The sequence below is a fragment of the Rhinolophus sinicus genome, chromosome 3, assembly GCF_057876585.1.
Source record: "Rhinolophus sinicus isolate RSI-liver-muscle chromosome 3, RSI-T2T, whole genome shotgun sequence".
Taxonomy (NCBI): Eukaryota; Metazoa; Chordata; class Mammalia; order Chiroptera; family Rhinolophidae; genus Rhinolophus; species Rhinolophus sinicus.
In genome coordinates this window covers 191,586,687-191,604,523 of record NC_142503.1, presented here as the reverse complement: position 1 = coordinate 191,604,523, position 17,837 = coordinate 191,586,687, and the positions used below count along the sequence as shown (strand labels likewise).

The 17,837-nt window shown below is 36.6% G+C and overlaps 1 protein-coding gene across 3 annotated transcripts in view; it reads left to right on the top strand.

Moving 5' to 3' along the window:
* ATXN3 (ataxin 3) overlaps window positions 1-17,837 on the top strand; it is a 33,189-nt gene that overhangs the window by 6,345 nt on the left and 9,007 nt on the right. For 2 of the 3 annotated variants that reach the window (XM_019745261.3, XM_019745277.3), the window contains exons 4-10: window positions 1,647-1,732; window positions 2,157-2,223; window positions 4,546-4,633; window positions 9,243-9,375; window positions 9,711-9,877; window positions 11,188-11,284; window positions 16,894-17,015. In XM_019745261.3, coding sequence (XP_019600820.3) covers window positions 1,647-1,732; window positions 2,157-2,223; window positions 4,546-4,633; window positions 9,243-9,375; window positions 9,711-9,877; window positions 11,188-11,284; window positions 16,894-17,015 — 760 coding nt within the window. Of the gene's footprint in view, window positions 1-1,646; window positions 1,733-2,156; window positions 2,224-4,545; window positions 4,634-9,242; window positions 9,376-9,710; window positions 9,878-11,187; window positions 11,285-12,252; window positions 12,307-16,893; window positions 17,016-17,837 lie in introns of those variants that run through there. The other variant, XM_088797455.1, reaches the window with a different exon arrangement.

Genomic DNA, 17,837 nt, shown 5'->3' with positions numbered 1-17,837 from the left:
CGAGTACTAAGTGTTGTTTATGTCCCAGGCGCTGTTTAAGCTCAGGGTATGGTTGGTAGAAGTATTTTTTCACAGCGTTTCATAGTCACTGTAATGATGTGACCTTCAGAAGTTCCTGCAGTAGATTGTGTCTATAATGAGTATAAGTATACTCTAGAGTACTAGATTTTTTTTGTATAGATAAACATGAAAATTAAGATTGTAGCATCTTCATTATAGGGTAGGGGTTTGTTTTTTTAGAATTCTCCTGGCAGTTTGATAATTTTTTTATTTTATTAGTTTCAGGTGTACAAAACAATGTAATAGTTAGACATTTATCATTTATACCCCTCACACACAGTGATAACCTCCCTCCCCAAATCTACTACCCCTCTGACATCGCTTACAACTGTTACATTTCCACTGTCTCTATTCCTTATGCTGTACTCCACTTTTTGTGAATATATATATGTGTGATATATCTATATATAAAATTATAGTTGACATTCATTATTCTTCAGCTTCAGCTTCAGGTGTACAGTGCAGTGGTCAGGCATCTACATCATCCCTGAGGTGGTCTCCCTAATAAGACAAGTGTCTGGGATATAGAGTAGGGCTTTTTGAAAGAAGATTTAATTATCATCTAGATGCTAATAACCTTAATTCCAATAAGTCACAGTCTTTTAAACTTACTGTCTCTTGTGTAAATTTGAGAAAATGCAACCTCACTCCCCTTTAAATCAGCTTTCAGAGGAAGCTATGTTACTTGTGAAATTCTTTTATCTGTGGGTCTTTCAATGTAACACCTGGGAGGGGAGAGCTCCAGAGTTCTTTCAGAACCTCTCTTGAGGGGCCTATTTCTGCAGGTGTGTTTGTTTGCATTCCTCTCATACTGTCCTGGACTCCTCATTCACCAGCATTCCCCGTCAGTGCTTCTTTGTGGACGGTTCCAGGTAACAGCTATACAGGGCTGGCCTCGGCTGAGCTCTTGCAGTTTCCTGTGCGTGCGCTGCCCTTGGTGCTGACTCACGTCTGCCCACTTCATTGCATTCACTTTTTGTCTCTTCTGGTACCTGGTTCACTTGCTTCTATGTTGGCTGCCTTGGAAGTGAATTTTCAGAAATCTATTTTTTTCAGGCAGTTTGAAATAATCAGGTTTATCTTTTGTTTTTTCCTAAAATTATAAACCCATGATAATAGAAGTTTAAAATCTTTAAAAGCTTCAGTTTAGATCTTTAGAAAGAACTCATTTTCATAGACATACGAGATAATTATCACTGTTACAGACATATCAGGTAGTTAATTGAAATATAATTTCTCTAAAGCGGGACCTGTAGCAGCCAAAGTTTCATATGGAGACTAGTTTTAAGAATAGCACTTACTAGATAAAATACACATCTGGATTTTTGTGGCAGCTTTACTTAGGAATTGTGTGGTTCTCTGAATATCCCAGAAACCCAGTGTTAAAAAACACTCTTTCAATGTTGTGTTTATACGTCATATATAAATTTAGTGATATAGCTATATACATACACTTTTTAAAAACAATAGCCTTCTGGGGAAATTGATATATGAAGTACAATTGTTTGTACAGCTAACATGGCTACCCTGTTTGTATTTGGGATTGAATGGTTTAGCTCATGAAAACTCACTATTTTCTTCTACAGGTTATAAGTAATGCCTTGAAAGTTTGGGGATTGGAACTAATCCTGTTCAACAGTCCAGAGTATCAGAGGCTCGGGATCGATCCCATGTGAGATTGTATTTTGCTTTTCCTACACTTTCTTTTCCTAAATTTGACTTTTAGAGTTGTAATTTCTTAAAGAAGCAAAATATATTTTGAATACCTGTGTTTTGATGTGTCATGTTTCATTCCCTATTTCACCTTTTGGGGATGTCCCTGAACCTGTGCCCTCTAAGCCTTCCTGGCAACCCAGTGTCTGGCAGCGCACAGCTGACCCTTCACTGCTGTGTGATGCCGTCGTTTTTTGCAAAGCATCACTAACCTGCAGAGAGATTCATTCTGTTTGTGATTTTTTAAAAATCAGTGCTACTTAACTGTAAACATAATCCTAAATTATTACAAGTTTTGTATAATATTAACAATGGACAAACTAAATGAATATGAACGCTATTATCTCCACTTAATATTGGATCTGTATTTTTTCTTTTTCTAGAAATGAAAGATCATTTATATGCAACTATAAAGAACACTGGTTTACAGTTAGAAAATTAGGAAAACAGGTAATGTGTCTCCTCCTTCTCTGTCTTTTTTCACATTCTACACTCCATTTGCAACTAAAATGTAAGGGATTAGTGCCTAAAAGATGAAGAAACTCACCAGTACTCTGTGTGTGTGTGTGTGTGTGTGTGTGTGTGTGTGTGTGTGTGTGTGATAGTTTCAATCTTGATAGATAGGAATTTGCTATTTTAAAAGACAATATCAATTTTCCCTATATATTTATTTGTGACAACCACATACAGTTTAGCTGTATCATAAGAAGAATTATTTAAGACAATGTAAATGTGGTTACTTATAAGTGGGTTTTATGTGATAAATGTTCTATCAGCTATTTCACTTACAGATTTGTATTTAGCATAGTACTATCACAAAGCTTGAAATAGTGTTCACATGAATGAAAGTTTTCAACCATGTTTGCTTTAGCTTAACAAGATTATTCATATTCCAAAGTGCCACATAACACATATATCCACATAAAATAATTTCTATTAAAAAAAAAGAATATGGGATATGTCTTGAGCAAGCCCTTTTTAAGATCAAGAAATGTACCTACAGTGTTATTTTTAAAAATAATTAACAATGATCGTTGTACACACAGTTCCATTTTTTTAAAACAGAAATAAATTCCTTTGTTTAGAATTTTGAATCTTTGAAAGAGTGTTGTTGAAAGCGTACTAATACAGTAAAAAGGAATTAACTAGGATACATGGGATAAATCTCCAAATTATTTTGAGTGAAAGAAGGTAGACACAAAATACTGCATACTGTATGGTTCCATTTATATAAAAGTCTAGGAAATGCGAATTTCCTGCGAATAATCTGTCCTGATAGAAAGCAGAGGAATCAGTGTTTGCCTGGGGCTGAGGAAGGAGGAAGAGTGAAGGAGGAGGATCAGGAGAGCACGGGAAACTAGGCAGCGAGGAGTACAGTGCGCTCACTCTCTTGGCTGTGGTGGTTTTAGGGTGTGTGCATGTGTCAAAATTCTCAAATTGTACACTTCAAATATGTGCAGATTATTGCATGTAGATGATACCTCAAGCTGTTTTAAAAAATAATACCAAAAAGAAAATGAAGTCAAGAAAGAGTGCATTGAATTAAGTCATTAAAAGATAATTCAGAAACAAAACGCCTTGCTATTATCGTTTAAGTCAGCCACCTGAGAAGCAGCTTCATCGTAAGTGGTTATTTCTTAAGGTCCCTCCTGAGCGGCTCAGAGCAAGTAATGGGGACCTGGTGTCATAGAGAGTGACCCAGGTGTGAATAAGGAGGAAATGGGGTGTAGTAGAGAGTGACCCAAATGGGATCAGCTCTAGGGAAAAGCCAGGGCAGGACACTGCCGAGATTATTTAACCTCTGGGTTTTATTTATATCTTTGAAAATTATGATCAGGTATTCTTATTTTGTATAAAGTAATCACCGGGTTTTTTTAAAGATCTGAAGGCTTAGATTCCAGAAGTTCCTATGTATTGATTTGCATGTAAATTTACCTATTTTGAGAGATTTTTTTGTTAATTTTAATTCTTCAAAATTGATTTTTCACATTTTAAATTATCTTTGACAAATACAGGAAATGTCAAATTTTGGCTAATCTCTGGCTGTAATTGATATTCTGGTTTAAAATTGTATTTTTCACTATAGACTCTTATGTCTGAGGTCCCTGTTAAATGAAAAAGGTGACTGGAAAAAGTATTGTGATCTATGTGAAAATTAAAGAAAAGTAGTTGGTCATGATACTGACAGTAACTTTTGAAACTTTTTGTGTCTTGTGGGTTAAATTAGGAGTCCTATGAAGTAGTGACTAAATGATGTTAATTACATGTGATGGTGGCTTAGTGACCTCTTAAAATGAATTGGTGGTTACAGATTTTCTTCCTGGAATGCCTGGCTTTTTTCTCACAATTGACATTTTTGACCAAAATTATCAGTAATGGGAAAACTGTGTAGTTGTCATTTTTCTTCCACATCAATATAATGTGATTAGATTAAGGTTTTGTCAGGCATACTTTGAAAAAAGATTTACTTATAGATATCAATAAAGACACTTTAAAAGTCGTATCTCTTTCTCTTCTTTATTGGTGGGGGAAATTTAAAGTATATGGCTTAAAACAAACTTTTATTTTTAAAAACATTTAATAGTGAGTAATCTCTAACATTCTATTTCAGTCTTTTTAAATCACATTATTACTTTAAAAAAAAATCTTGGTTTGACATGTTTCCAGTGTTAGACAGTCATACTAAGTCTAGACGGGTTATATCCTTAACCTGTGTAACTTCCTTTTAATTGTGATGTACACTAACTTCAATGTTGGACATTTTTTTTCCAGTGGTTCAACTTGAATTCTCTCTTGACGGGTCCAGAATTAATATCAGACACATACCTTGCACTTTTCTTGGCTCAGTTACAACAGGAAGGTAAATAAAGATGGAAAGTTTTATAATTATATCTTTCAAAGTAGCTAAATAAAACTTAACTCATTAGATGTGAGAGTAACAATACTGTTTTTATGGCAATGGCAGTGAAAAAAATCTTTGTTTTACATGGTGAACTTGAAGTTGGGGTTTGACTGATGCTGTTCAGGTAGAGTTCTCACTGACACCTGGCCCTCTCCTGAGGATGCTGCTTCCTTTGCAGCCCCTCTAAGTAATGCCTCTTGTTTCTTCCATACCTCACATACCACAGGGCCAAGGGGAAGGCCAGGTGTTCTTCTTGCTCCTCTTAGCCTTCTCTAGGCTGCTGTTCTTCCCTAAAAACTCCGCTCCTTTGAAATATGTGCCACTAGATTCAACTACCTCTTCTCTTTTGCACTCACCTGTGATCCTTCTCCTTTTCCATTGAAGACGTTAGGATCTGACTCACTGTCTCCTTTCTGCTTCAACTCCATTCATCATTCTTAGTGATTTCTATATCAAAAATCAATCCAGTTCAACACAACACTTTGCTTCTTACTTTCAAAGATCACTTTCTTCACTCTTGCCTGGCCATTACCAATAACTGTACCACTTTCGAACCCCAGCTGCAAGCATCCTACTCTTTGACTACTGCCTCTGATCTTTGTACCATATTTTCTGTTTTTTCCGTTCAGACCATTCTTTGAACCCTACCACAAGACCCAGACATTCCCCTTATAATCTTCTTTTCTTACCCTGCTTATTTTCTATAATCCATCATTATAATCATTTCACTGCATTCAACTCCTTTCTCCTCTCCCTCCATCATACTTTCATGACCTGGTTAAAAGCAAATCTTGGTCTTGTCCATTCCTGTACCAGAGCAGCTGAACATGGCTAAAGACTATCAGAAATATGATGATTGATTTTGCTTTAAATTTATGATCACAAACTTCAAATGAGCCTTTAGTGCTACTTGCCATTCCTACTATGTTTTTTAGTAACTTCACCTACTCTCCATGGTGGTTATTTCATAGCTTATCTCTTCAAAACTAACCACCCCCCTCTCCCTTCCTGACTCCTAGCTTATGACCTTCCTTTGTATTCTACTAAGAAAAGAGAAGAAGAAACTGAAAGAGAACTTCTTCATCTTTCTATGAGAAAATCTGTCCACTTGCCTATATCTCTACATGTGCTTTGAGTCTTTAAAGTAGATGAATTGTCCCCTCCTCCTAACCAAGACCAACCTCTGTTCATTGGGGCTTGATCCCAGCTCCTCCCACTTACTCAAGCTCTTTGCTCCTGCTTTTATCTTTACCCTCCTGTAAGATGAGTTCTCCCTCTTTCTGTATTATTCCTATCAGCAGAGAAATAAGCTCATTATGTCCATTGATTAAAAAGAAAAGGCCACTCTTAACTCCAGGAAACTCCACCTGCCTTCCATTTTTATTTTCTCCTTAGAATCATCTCCAGTGTACTGTCTCCTGTTCGTGAGCTTGTTCCAGTTACACTGTCACAACGTGTCACTGAAACATTCTCTTCTCAGTGTCACCAGTGACCTCTGCATTTGCCAATGCCAGTATTTAATTCTCAGTCTTTTATTTGCGCTCATCTTATTTAAGAGTGTAGTTGATTATACCCTCCTTTAAACAGAACTAAACAAAACTTACTGAAAATTTCCAACAAATATAAAGTATAGCAAATAACTTGATGAATCGTCATGTACCTTTCACCCAGCTTCACCAAATATCTTATGGCCAATCTTGTTTTATTTATATCCTACCCTCTTCCTTCTCTTTATTTGAGCAAACACTAGGCATCTTGTTATTTTCTCTGTAAATTTTTAAAATTAAAATCTGTAAAAGCAAGGATTCTTAAAAAAATATAGCCACAATACTATAATCACACCTGAAAATTTTAACTATTGTGCTTTCATAACATCAAATACCCAGTCATTGTTTAAATTTCCCATTTCCGTGGTTGTCTCCTATGTTTTTCACAGTTTAATCCAGGTTGAAGTAAGGTTCATTGATTGCGTCTAGCAATGGGATTCCTCTCCACTTTATTTTTTCTTTGATTTATGTTTTGGAAGAAAATGGGTCATCTGTTCTGTTTCCCACATTCTGGATTTTGCTGATTACATCCCTATTTTTCTCTCAGGCCTGGATACACAGTAGTTTAGTCCTTAAATCAAGAGGCTTAAGCAGATTCAGGTTGATTTTGGGGGGACAGAAGGCTTCACAGATGGTGTGGCACTTAATGTCTGGTTGTCTTTTTGTGATTTGAGTAGTTATTGATGAGCAATGCCTAGTTCATTATTTCATTAAGGATTGCAAAATGGTGATAATAGATTCCCATCATTCCTTCATTTATTAGCTGGAAAGCTTCTATACTAATAAACTTTCATTATTTGGTTATCCTGAAGTATGGTGTTATAGTAAAAGCAGGGTGAATACTATTTTCCCTTTATCGGTTTTTAAAATGAGTTCGTTTCATAGTCTCTTTAAAAAGTAACCAATTGTCTGTTTTTTTCTGAAGTGTCATTATAAACTAATCCAGTAAAACATAGCTCATGTGCTCTAGTCCGTCATACTATTCATATTGATACTCTAATTGTCCCATCTTGGGCCAGTGGGGACCTTCTGAACTTGACTCACAAGTTTCTGAAATGACCACTGTAGGCTTTTGAAGCCGTTCTTTCTCAGGTAAGCAGAATTTCAGGCTTATTTTGTGTATTTCCTGCCCCTTTAGTGATGGTGTTTAGAGATCACAATGTGGGCACTGGCGTATTTACTGCTAATGGGTTGGCCGTCATGTAGTTCTTTCCAATTCGTATGTAAGACTTTAGTATTGTAACTAATTTGATTTTTATATACTTCTGTCTCTTTTCTTTTGTGCCCCAAACCTTGGGTCCTAACTATTTCTTCCTTCTTGAAATACCATCTACACTTGGCTTCCAGGCCACAATGCTCTGATTCTCCTCAGATTTCACTGGCTGCTTCATTCAGATTCCTTTTGTGGATCTTAACTCTTTCCAACCTCTAACTGTTGAAGTGACCCACAATTCAGTCCTTGGACAACTTCTTGACCATGTACTGTCCCATTATTTTAAATATCATCTCTGAAAACATCTATATGCCAATAATTCCCAAACTTTTATCTTCTGCTTAGATATGTACCCTAAACACCAAACTCCTAACTTTGACTTCTCCACTTGGAAGTCCAGAAAGCATTTCAAACTGAACATGTCTACAAAAGATGGATTTTTTTTTTCTCCCCATTCATGCTATCCTTCACGTTTTCCATTTCAGTAAGGACCCCTCTTCTTGCAGTCTGGTTCCCATATATTATATAGATAAAGCAGCCCGTAGTGCTTTTTAAAAAATACAATACATATTATGGCACACCCTCCTCCTTCACCCTTCAGTGCTTCCCAGCATGCTGAGAGTGAAGTCTAGTCTTGAATAAACCCTAAGATCCTTACAGTGTCACCTGAGTAAGGCAGAGTTTCTACTCTTCATGATGCTCTTCATGGAATGCCTTGGTGAGCTGATAGATTTGTTCTAGGATCTAGAAACAATTTATTGGCATGAAACATGTTAAACCATCTGAACTCTGAGCACACTTGTCCTCATAAAACAAAAAAAGTTAAGCATATTAACTTATTACGTATTAAGTTACTACTGTTTTGAGTTTTTCCAATACTCCTTTTGATCCTTGTTTTTGTGTTTCATTATCTGTTTTTATTTTTTATTTTTTGTTTCATTATCTGTTAATGCTCACAAAGGATATCTACTAATAAGCATCTAAGTTTCAGAAAATTTTATGGTAGAAAAATGTGACTTGATTAGAATGATTTTGGTATAACCCATCGTTACTCAGTGTGGACTCTCCAGCTGGGAAAACCCTGGCTTTCTAGAACCATATTAAAAAAAAATTGCACAGGATCAGTGTATTTCTTTCAAAAGACAAAACACACTTTTAATACCTTGACTAGATTTTCGGTATTGGCTTCTCAGACCATGTTTTCAGTTGGGAGGGAGGTCAGGGTGATGGGACAGCTGTTTCCACAGGTGACCCATTTTATACATATTACATGATATTATGCATGTTATCTGATTGTGTCCTTACAACAACCCTCTAAGGATGGTTCCAGTACTATCTGTTTAACAACTGAAGAAACCAAGACATAGATGTGTCAAGTGATTTACCAGAGACCATGCGACTAGGAAATGGAAGAGCTAGAATTAAAACTCGGGCAGTCTAATTCCAGACTCCTTGCTCTCACTCACTGCTTTACCTGACTGTCTTACCGTTTGGGGAGTAGCCTGCTCGGTCAGGCACTGTTTTAGGAGAGCTGTTTACAGATACTCTTTATTTCTCATAACCACTCTGTGAGATGGCTACTCCCATTTATAGGCGAAGAGAGTCAGACTCAATGGCTTAAAGGACTTTGTTCTACATCACCCTGCCAATAAGCATAAGAATCATTGTTTGAAGTCAGGTCTTTCTGACTCCTCAGTTTGTATCTGTTTCAGGACTGTACCATGCTGCCTCTCTGTCTGCTAGCATTGTTCATCGATTTTGGATCTCTTACTAGCTGTTTCAGTTATTTTTGCCCTTTCTTTTTTAGGTTATTCTATATTTGTTGTTAAGGGTGATCTGCCAGACTGTGAAGCTGACCAACTCCTACAGATGATCAGGGTCCAACAGATGCAGCGACCAAAACTTATTGGTGAAGAATTAGCACAACTGAAAGAACAGAGGTAAAATTAAGCCTGCAGTATGGAACACGTGATAGCATTTCATTACGAGAATTAAATTTTCATGCTAACATTGAATGTGTAGTCCTTTTATTGTTGGTGATTTTTTTTAGACCTTTATAGTTTAGTGAAGTTTCTTGGTTCAAACTTGAATCAACTCTTTGAATTACTTAACTATATTAACTTAGAGTCACATCACAATACAATCTTTATATTATTAAACCTTATCTGCAGGAAAATGTGTAAGTTTTGACTTACGTAAAATCTTCGGTTTATAAATGTCTATATCTAAACTACAAGATGGGTCTGCAGTCATTGTCAGTGCTTTCATTCTTTAGAGTCCAGAAAACAGATCTGGAACAAGCCTTAGAAGCAAATGATGGGACAGCAATAGTAGACGAAGATGAGGAGGATTTGCAGCGGGCTCTGGCACTAAGTCGCCAGCAAATTGACATGGAAGATGAAGAAGCAGATCTCCGCAGGGCTATTCAGCTCAGTATGCAAGGTATAGACATTCTGACGTGGTGGTTTTCATGTTTGAAGAATTGCTTCAGGTAACTCATGGTTTCCCTGGAAGTTAATGAACGGCCAGCAGTCCTTTGAGAATTTCTGCAGAAGGAATGGGTATTTCTTTTGGTTTTCTTGTGAAATGAATGACTTTTTACAACCTATGTTATGTTAGGACTAGTTATATTTTTATTTCTGGTTATTCCATTTGGTTATAATACTGTACCAACACAGCAGTAAACTGAAGTTAATCTTTGTGGGCAAAAGTGGGGGGACCCTTACCCAGACCAGCTCTTTCATAAATGTATGCTATTGGACACAGAGGAAGGCCTGGACAGAGAACATGTATCGATTTTACAAAAATCTAACATTAGTGCCATGCAACTGACAGCCTAAGCCCACTTCGATGGGCCTGCTTTTATAGTGATCTAAGCCCCTCAGCAGGGGAGGGTGAGCTGTAGCCTCTAGGGAATCCAGGCAGCAGGACATGTCTGGGATGTAGCTCAGAGCGGCTGACATAAAAGTGTAAGGAGTTTCTTGTGGTAGTTTTGTTTTTATCTAATTAATACGAATTTGCCTTCTATTTTCTAATGAAATTACTCGTCGAATTTCTTAAATATCTAAATAAAATGGAGGTTTCATTCATACGAAGATCATCCTTTTTACCTTGTATTTGATCCTGACCTTCTCACGCCTCCTGCCGTGCTTCAGGGCATTCTGTATGGTGTGCAGTCCAATGTTTGATGAGTAGAGCCCTGCCGGATTGGCCCAATTATGGACGGACACCAGCTTTTGTAATTTTAGATATTTTTGTGTAATTCACTCTTCTTACCACCTTATTTCACAGTTTGTACAGAATCTCTGGTGAGACCACAGAAACGTACTTAAGTTGCTGTAGGACCCAAATGTTTGAGAATAGAGCACACAGTGGATTTGAATAATTGTCCACTATAAGTTGCTTCTAAGGAATTGTATGCCTTTGAAAGTATAGATTTATGTCTAATAAGTTCAAGAGAGCACACAAGAGTAGTGTTAATGGCTCTTCCTGCCACGCTGGCTTTTGGACTTGAGTCCTCACATCTGATATCACAGGTGGGTAATGGCTTTGGCTGTAGTGGACACAGGTCAGATTTGAATAGCTTTCTTCAGATTCCCTGAGGTTTACAGAGCCATTCTTATATTTACAGAAGAGTAGCAGAATGATTTTAAGAAAACTGTTTAAAAGCTTGTTCCTATAAGTATAAACATACATTGCTTTAACTGGTATATAAAACGATTGGTTTTTGTTCCATTTTCTTCTGTCTTCAGGTGGTTCCAGAAATATGTCTCAAGATACTCCACAGACATCAAGTACACATCTTACTTCAGAAGAGCTACGGAAAAGAAGAGAAGCCTACTTTGAAAAGTAAAGTAGTTGGTACAATATTAAAATTGCATATTCAATATTTACTTTGGCTATTTTGTCTACTCGTGAACTTACAGCTTTGGATTAAACTATTTATTTTATTTAGGATTCTCTTTTTTAGAAAGACTGGTTACTGCCTGACCCTATGAACATTTAAATGTTTTTTTTTTAATTAAAAACGAACTGTGAGATGAAATGTAGTTTTAGGGAAAAATGTTGCCCCATTACTAATTATATTTACATGAAATAAGGTGAAGGAAACCCTGTAAAATTTCAGTCATCAAAAAGATAATGGAATTGGCCTTTGAATGTGCCTCTTTGTTACCTCATCTTGCAAAATTCTTTCGTCAGTTAATAGGAAAAATGGCCTATCACAATGCCAGTGGTAACCAATGCAGATGTTTTGTCAGCCTTGTACTCTTTTAATAGGAAAAAACAGCACCCTTCCAAATAGAGGTGGTGGTTAATGCTCTGCTTGTTGCCACTTTAGTGGGGGTACCACAGGCCTGTCAGCATAAGGGATACTGGGGCAGACCATAAATCTGAATCATCAGCTTCTAAAATCTGACTTTGTGCCCAGCTTTGTAAGTGCTCTCAGAATAGAAATTTCACTCCATAAAATACCATCCTTTCCAGTAAGTGTCATTCACAAGTCGTCTTCCCTTTTTCTTTTTTTAATGATAAAAATCCATCTTAAAGACTGCATGATCTGTGATAGCTACTCAGCTCCTGTGATCCCAGATCACAAACCAGAAGGCCAGTGGCTGAATCTGGCCTGTGAACTTACTGTATTTCATCAGTTCTAAGATGCACATGTTTCTCACATTTCAACATCTTTTTAACTGAGAAGCATCTTGTGGTCATAATTGGCAGTATTTTCGCAGTATCTAAAATATTGGAGCATTTTACATTTGGTGGTGTAATGAAGATAATATTTATCTTGTTTTCTGTTTTGTTTTGTTTTTAAGTCACAACTCAGAAGTATATGAAGGAAAGTTCTGATCATCTGACATCCTCTTAATGTGAGATATTTCTAGTCTTTATTCAGTGATAGATTAACAGATTTAATTATATATAAAATTTCAAATAGTGCTTATTAGTGCTTTTCCCTTTTAAATTTTAAAATTAACTTTTTTATTTTTTAATTATGATAAACTTTAAGTATATATAAAAGTAGAGAAACCAACGTAATGAACCCCTATTTACCTATTACCCCAATATAACAAATATTAGCACATAGCCAGTCCTGGGTTTTTATGCCCCCCTCTCCCATGCTCTTCATTCTTCCACCCCTAAGCTGGGATTATTTTGTAACAAATCTAAAAGCATCATTTCATTTCATCCATATATCCATCCATTTCAGTATATATCTCTAAAATATATGGACTTTTTAAAAACATAGCCAAATGCTATTATTACAATAATGTTAATTATTACACAATAATTATTAATGGTAATTTCATAATATCTTCAAATATCTGGTTAGTGTTAAAAATAACTTAAAGCTATTTAATTAGTTAAAAACTAATATCCTAAAAAATTTAAGATATCGAAAATTAAAACAATCCTACTGTCCTTTAGTAACTGATGTTAGTATTTTGGCACATTTTGTTCTAGTCACAAAGACATACATATATATACTAGTTACACCCATTTTCCCATGATAGTGAATATTCTTTTTAAATAGGCTGTATGATATGTTATAAAATGAGTGTGTATATGTTTTGATTTTTGTCGTTATAATTAGTAGTACAACAAATAATCCTTTACTGACTCTCTGCCTCAATTTTCTCATCATTTCTTCTAATTATTCTTAGGATGTCAGATTATTGGGTTAAAATACATGAACAGTTTTGAGGCTGTGGTACAGATTTCTAAACTGTATTCTAGAACGATTCCCAAGCGTTACTTTTACCGTGTTTTTTTCAGACTTTGTTGTTGCCAGATTAAAATTGTCCAAATAGACATAGCTTATAGAGAAACTGCAAAATTCACAAATACATCTAAGAAGAGTAAAACATCTTTAAAGTATAAAAACAAATCGCTCCTTTATGTAAACATTTTTGTAGATTTTTTTTGGATTAAAAATGTGGAACTTCCAGTAAGTTAAACTTTTTATAGTAGAAAGAATAATGCAGTAACATTCCATAATGACTAAGTTATAAGAAGCACAATGCCAGTGATAACTAATGCAGATGTTTTAGTCAACCTTGTACTCTTTTAAAATGTTTGAGCATTGTTCTGGCTCCTTCCTGGGTGGAGGTTGGATGACTGGGAAGGAAGGTGCGCTGTGATGGTTTCCAGCTTCAGCTTTTTATCTTCTGCCTCCTAGTTTGACCTTAAAAATATGGTCGGAACTTATGGAGAACTACAGAATATTAAAGACTCACATGTTACTAAGAAGAGTTAAGAGCTCCTCTTGGTGTTAAGAAACACTTCTTAGGGTTGCTTTTTAACATTGGCTAGCATTCAAAATTTTGTAGGATGCATTAATAAAGGAGAAACTAACGTTTGCCCGTCACCAGGATTCCTGATTTCTTAGTCTAGATGGGTCCTTGTCTCGGTAGCTTCCATCTTTGGGAACTTGGTTCTAAGGTTATCGAGTTAACTATTTCTTCCTTTTCACCCTCTCCAAACTGACCTTGGTGCTAACTTGTTACTCATTCACATTCAAATTTATAAAGTGTTTTTTTTCCTGTAGAGTAATTGAAGCGTCATACTTAATGTAGTAACCACAGTGTTCATGCATGAAACAGAAAACTACTGTTAAAAATCTACCTGTTACAGATTCACAGGTTATGAATAAGAGTTGTTAAGTATTTTCATAGCCATGATTTTTTTTCCCAGTAGTAATGTCTAAATCCATTTTATCTATCATAAAACCCCAAGCAAAACATTGTTACATCAGCTGTGTCACTGTAAAACCAGCCTTAACTCACTGTGATAAGCATCAAATTAGGCAAGGTACATAAAACTATTTTGTAAACTGTAAAGTGTTGCATAGGTTTATATTAATATTAGCATTATTAATGTCTTCGCCAAGTATAAGTCTGAAATGATGCAGATTCTTTCTGTCTTTAAAAAAGTGTTTCCCAACAAGGAGGGAAACATACTGTTTTCATGGTCATGGTTCACTACTGGGATTCTTTGGTTGTCTAATACTTGAGCCACCACTGCAGTGGCGTGGCGTAGTTTATCAGGGTTCAGTTTAAGAAATGTAAACCACTAGAAGTGTTTTAAGCAGAAAAGTATTTAATACAGAAATTAAGGCAATCCTCGGAAGAGCTGGAATGCAGGCTGTGAGCCAGGCCTCCAGAATTCCAGCTTGTTTGAAGAGCTGTGACCACTGCCCCGGTTGGGATGATTGGCAGTCAGGATATCAGGTCTAAGAACATACTGCTATAGCTATGATCCTAGGATCAAGCCACAATTACCTGAACATGAAGACACGGGCACATGACGTCTGTCCCCCATTGCAACTGCTATAAAGCAGAATTTGGGGACTGCCGTCTCCAGGGCTTTACTTGCTGGCAGAGAACAGCCAAAGCAGCAGGAAGATGGCTGTTTTTCATTTCTGCCTTTAAATCTCATGGGAGTGCTTGATTGGTTTCCAGGATCCTAGTTATAAAGCAATTTAAGACACGGCACATGAGAAGGCACAGTGGGAATGGATGCTGAGTGCTTTTCGAACATGTTCTATCTTATAGTGTCATCACATATGAGAGGTGTCAGAATTGTTCAAGATTGAAAATTCAGTTTTCACTTTTCATGAATTTAAAATAGAATAAAAGTTAACCCTCTAAAGTTGCTGTCTCACCTATCACTCCTTTGCATCCTGATGTTTTCTTGAGTAGAAGGGGGAAGGGAGAGGACTGGAGAGATATCTGCCAGGAAATCTGCATGACTCACAGCTGTCTTTCTCGTGCCAGGTTCTACAATCAGGATATGCTCTTGGGAGCAAGCTGCCCCCATGTACATTGATAGCCATGCTCACCAGGGAATCACAAACCTTTGTCAATGTCAGTGTGCTCCTCAAAGGCCAACAGAGAGAAAGTGCAGTTCCCCACTGGTTGAATTTTTTTCGTTGCTCACTTGGAACATGAAATTAAGAGGGACCCTAGGAAAACATGTGCTATTCTATTAATAGTGTTACTGATAATTTTAAAATTCTAGTTCCTTTAAAAATCCTTTTATATATTTTTTTGAAAGCTATGGCTTCTCTCTGATAATTTTAAAATTCTAGTTCCTTTAAAAATCCTTTTATACATTTTTTGAAAGCTGTGGCTTCTCACTCAGATTGTGAGCTGTTTTTAAGTTTTTAATTTTCAGCATATATATGTATATATGAAATTATTTTAAATATACACAAAAGCAGAAATAGTTCACAGAGCTTGTACCTTTCACCCAGTTGCCCAGTTGTTGACATTTCTGAACCATTTGAGAATAACTTGGGGGCATGATTTCTCATTACATCTCAATACTTTAGTGTATATTTGCTAAGTACAAGGACCCTCTCCTACATATTACATCACAACCATCATGTTTAAATGTTTTAAAGTGGATTTTTATGACACTCTTTCCTGTTAAAAAAAATATAGGGAGAACTTATTTTAATGCAGTAGATATGACTGATACTTGATAATGCATGTTAAAACAGTTTTCATTTGTTTCATCAAGTATTTGGTGAATGCCTACTATGTGACAGGCACAGTTTTTTGCACCGGGGAAACAAACAAAGATAAGATGTGTACTGTTGTTAGCTTACACTCTAAAGAGGGAGACAGAAGATACCAGATGGTGATAAGTTTATGCTGAAAATTAAAATGAAGTGATGAGATAGTGAGAATGCCAGGTGGCTACTGTAGTTGGGGCAAGCAGGAAAGGTATCTCTAAAAAGATATTTATAAGCTCAAATCTGAAGGACATTAAGGAGCCAGCATGGAAAGATCACATTAACTCACGTGGTAATTTGAGCTGCTCTATCTTCTTAAAGGTGCTTATTTCCAGTGACTTCCCACAATATTAAGGTTCTGTAAATCAACACATTTGCATCAAAATAGCTACCAGTGAATCTTTTTTTTTTTTAATTTTTAATTTTTATTGGGGAATACTGGGGAACAGTGTGTTTCTCCAGGGCCCATCAGCTCCATGTCATTTTCCTTCAATCTAGTTGGGGAGGGCGCAGCTCAGCTCCAAGTCCAGTTGCCATTTTCAGTCTTTAGTTGCAGGGAGCGCAGCCCACCATCCCATTTGGGAATTGAACCGGCAACCTTGTTGTTGAGAGCTCGGCGCTCTAACCAACTGAACCATCCGGCCGCCCCCAGTGAATCCTTTTGTACAATGTGTTGTTTTGTGGTGAAAATTTCTACCTACTAATTTGTCTGATAAATTCAAATTTTGTATCTAGGTTTCCTAGGCTCACCACTGTGATACTTTCATATATATCGAACTGATTATTCTTGCATTCTTTTGTGTTCACACCAGTGATTCTTTTGTTTTGGGGAACCATTTATTTTCCATGTGAATAGTGTCTCATGGAGTATTTATTCTTAGGTTTTGTTTTTTTTACTGTAATGAAAATGCTTAGGTTTTGCTTTTGGATGTTTCAGGCAGCAGCAGCAGCAGCAGCAGCAGCAGCAGCAGCAGCAGCAGCAGGAGGATCCGCCAGGACAGCTCTCACACCCATGTGAAACGCCGACCACAAGTTCAGGAGCGGTAGGCAGTGACCTAGGTACGCCTCTACCACGCATCACGGTTGTTACCTGCACACGCTGTTCGACACACACGTTCTGTGTGATTTGGGCTTTACAGGCTTTTATTTTCCTCTCTCTTTAATTGTATTGAAACTCTTGAATGAATTTGTAATCTACTAAATTTCCCTAGATTAAGGAGCAAACAGATTAGAGCACTCAGTGAATGTGTTGCTTTAATATTATAAATAATACTTGCAACTTCACAGTCACTAGTACATTCTACAGAAGTTCCTCAGAGATCATGAGTATTAGTAGGTGGAAAAGAAATGCATTTTACCACCTGGAAAACTAAAAACACCTGAGTGTAGCCTAAATATCAACAGGAAGTCTAGAGTTATCTATCAGGCCTTGGTTTAATACATCTTAAAGGTTGGTCAATTATTGGTAGGTAGTAGAAATTGAGTGAAAAAGAAGTTGTATATGACAAAGGACTTATAAGCAGAATATATAAAATGTATTGAAACAACTCAAAAAAAAAATGGATGAAAGATTTGAACAGACACTTCAGCAAATAAAATATCTGAGTGACAAAGAAGCAAATGAAAATATGATCAACATCACTAGTCATTAGGGAAATGCAAATTAAAACCCCAATGAGATCATTACCCACCTATGAGACTGGCTTGAGAAAAACAATGAAATTGACAATACCAAGTGCTGGCGAGGATCAGAGCGAGGACTGTCATTCGTGGTTAGTAAACATGCAGAACGGCACAGCACCTTTGGGAAACAAGTTAGTGTTTCCTTACACACTTAAAGTACACTGAACCATGTGATCCAGTCATCCTACTAGGGATGTA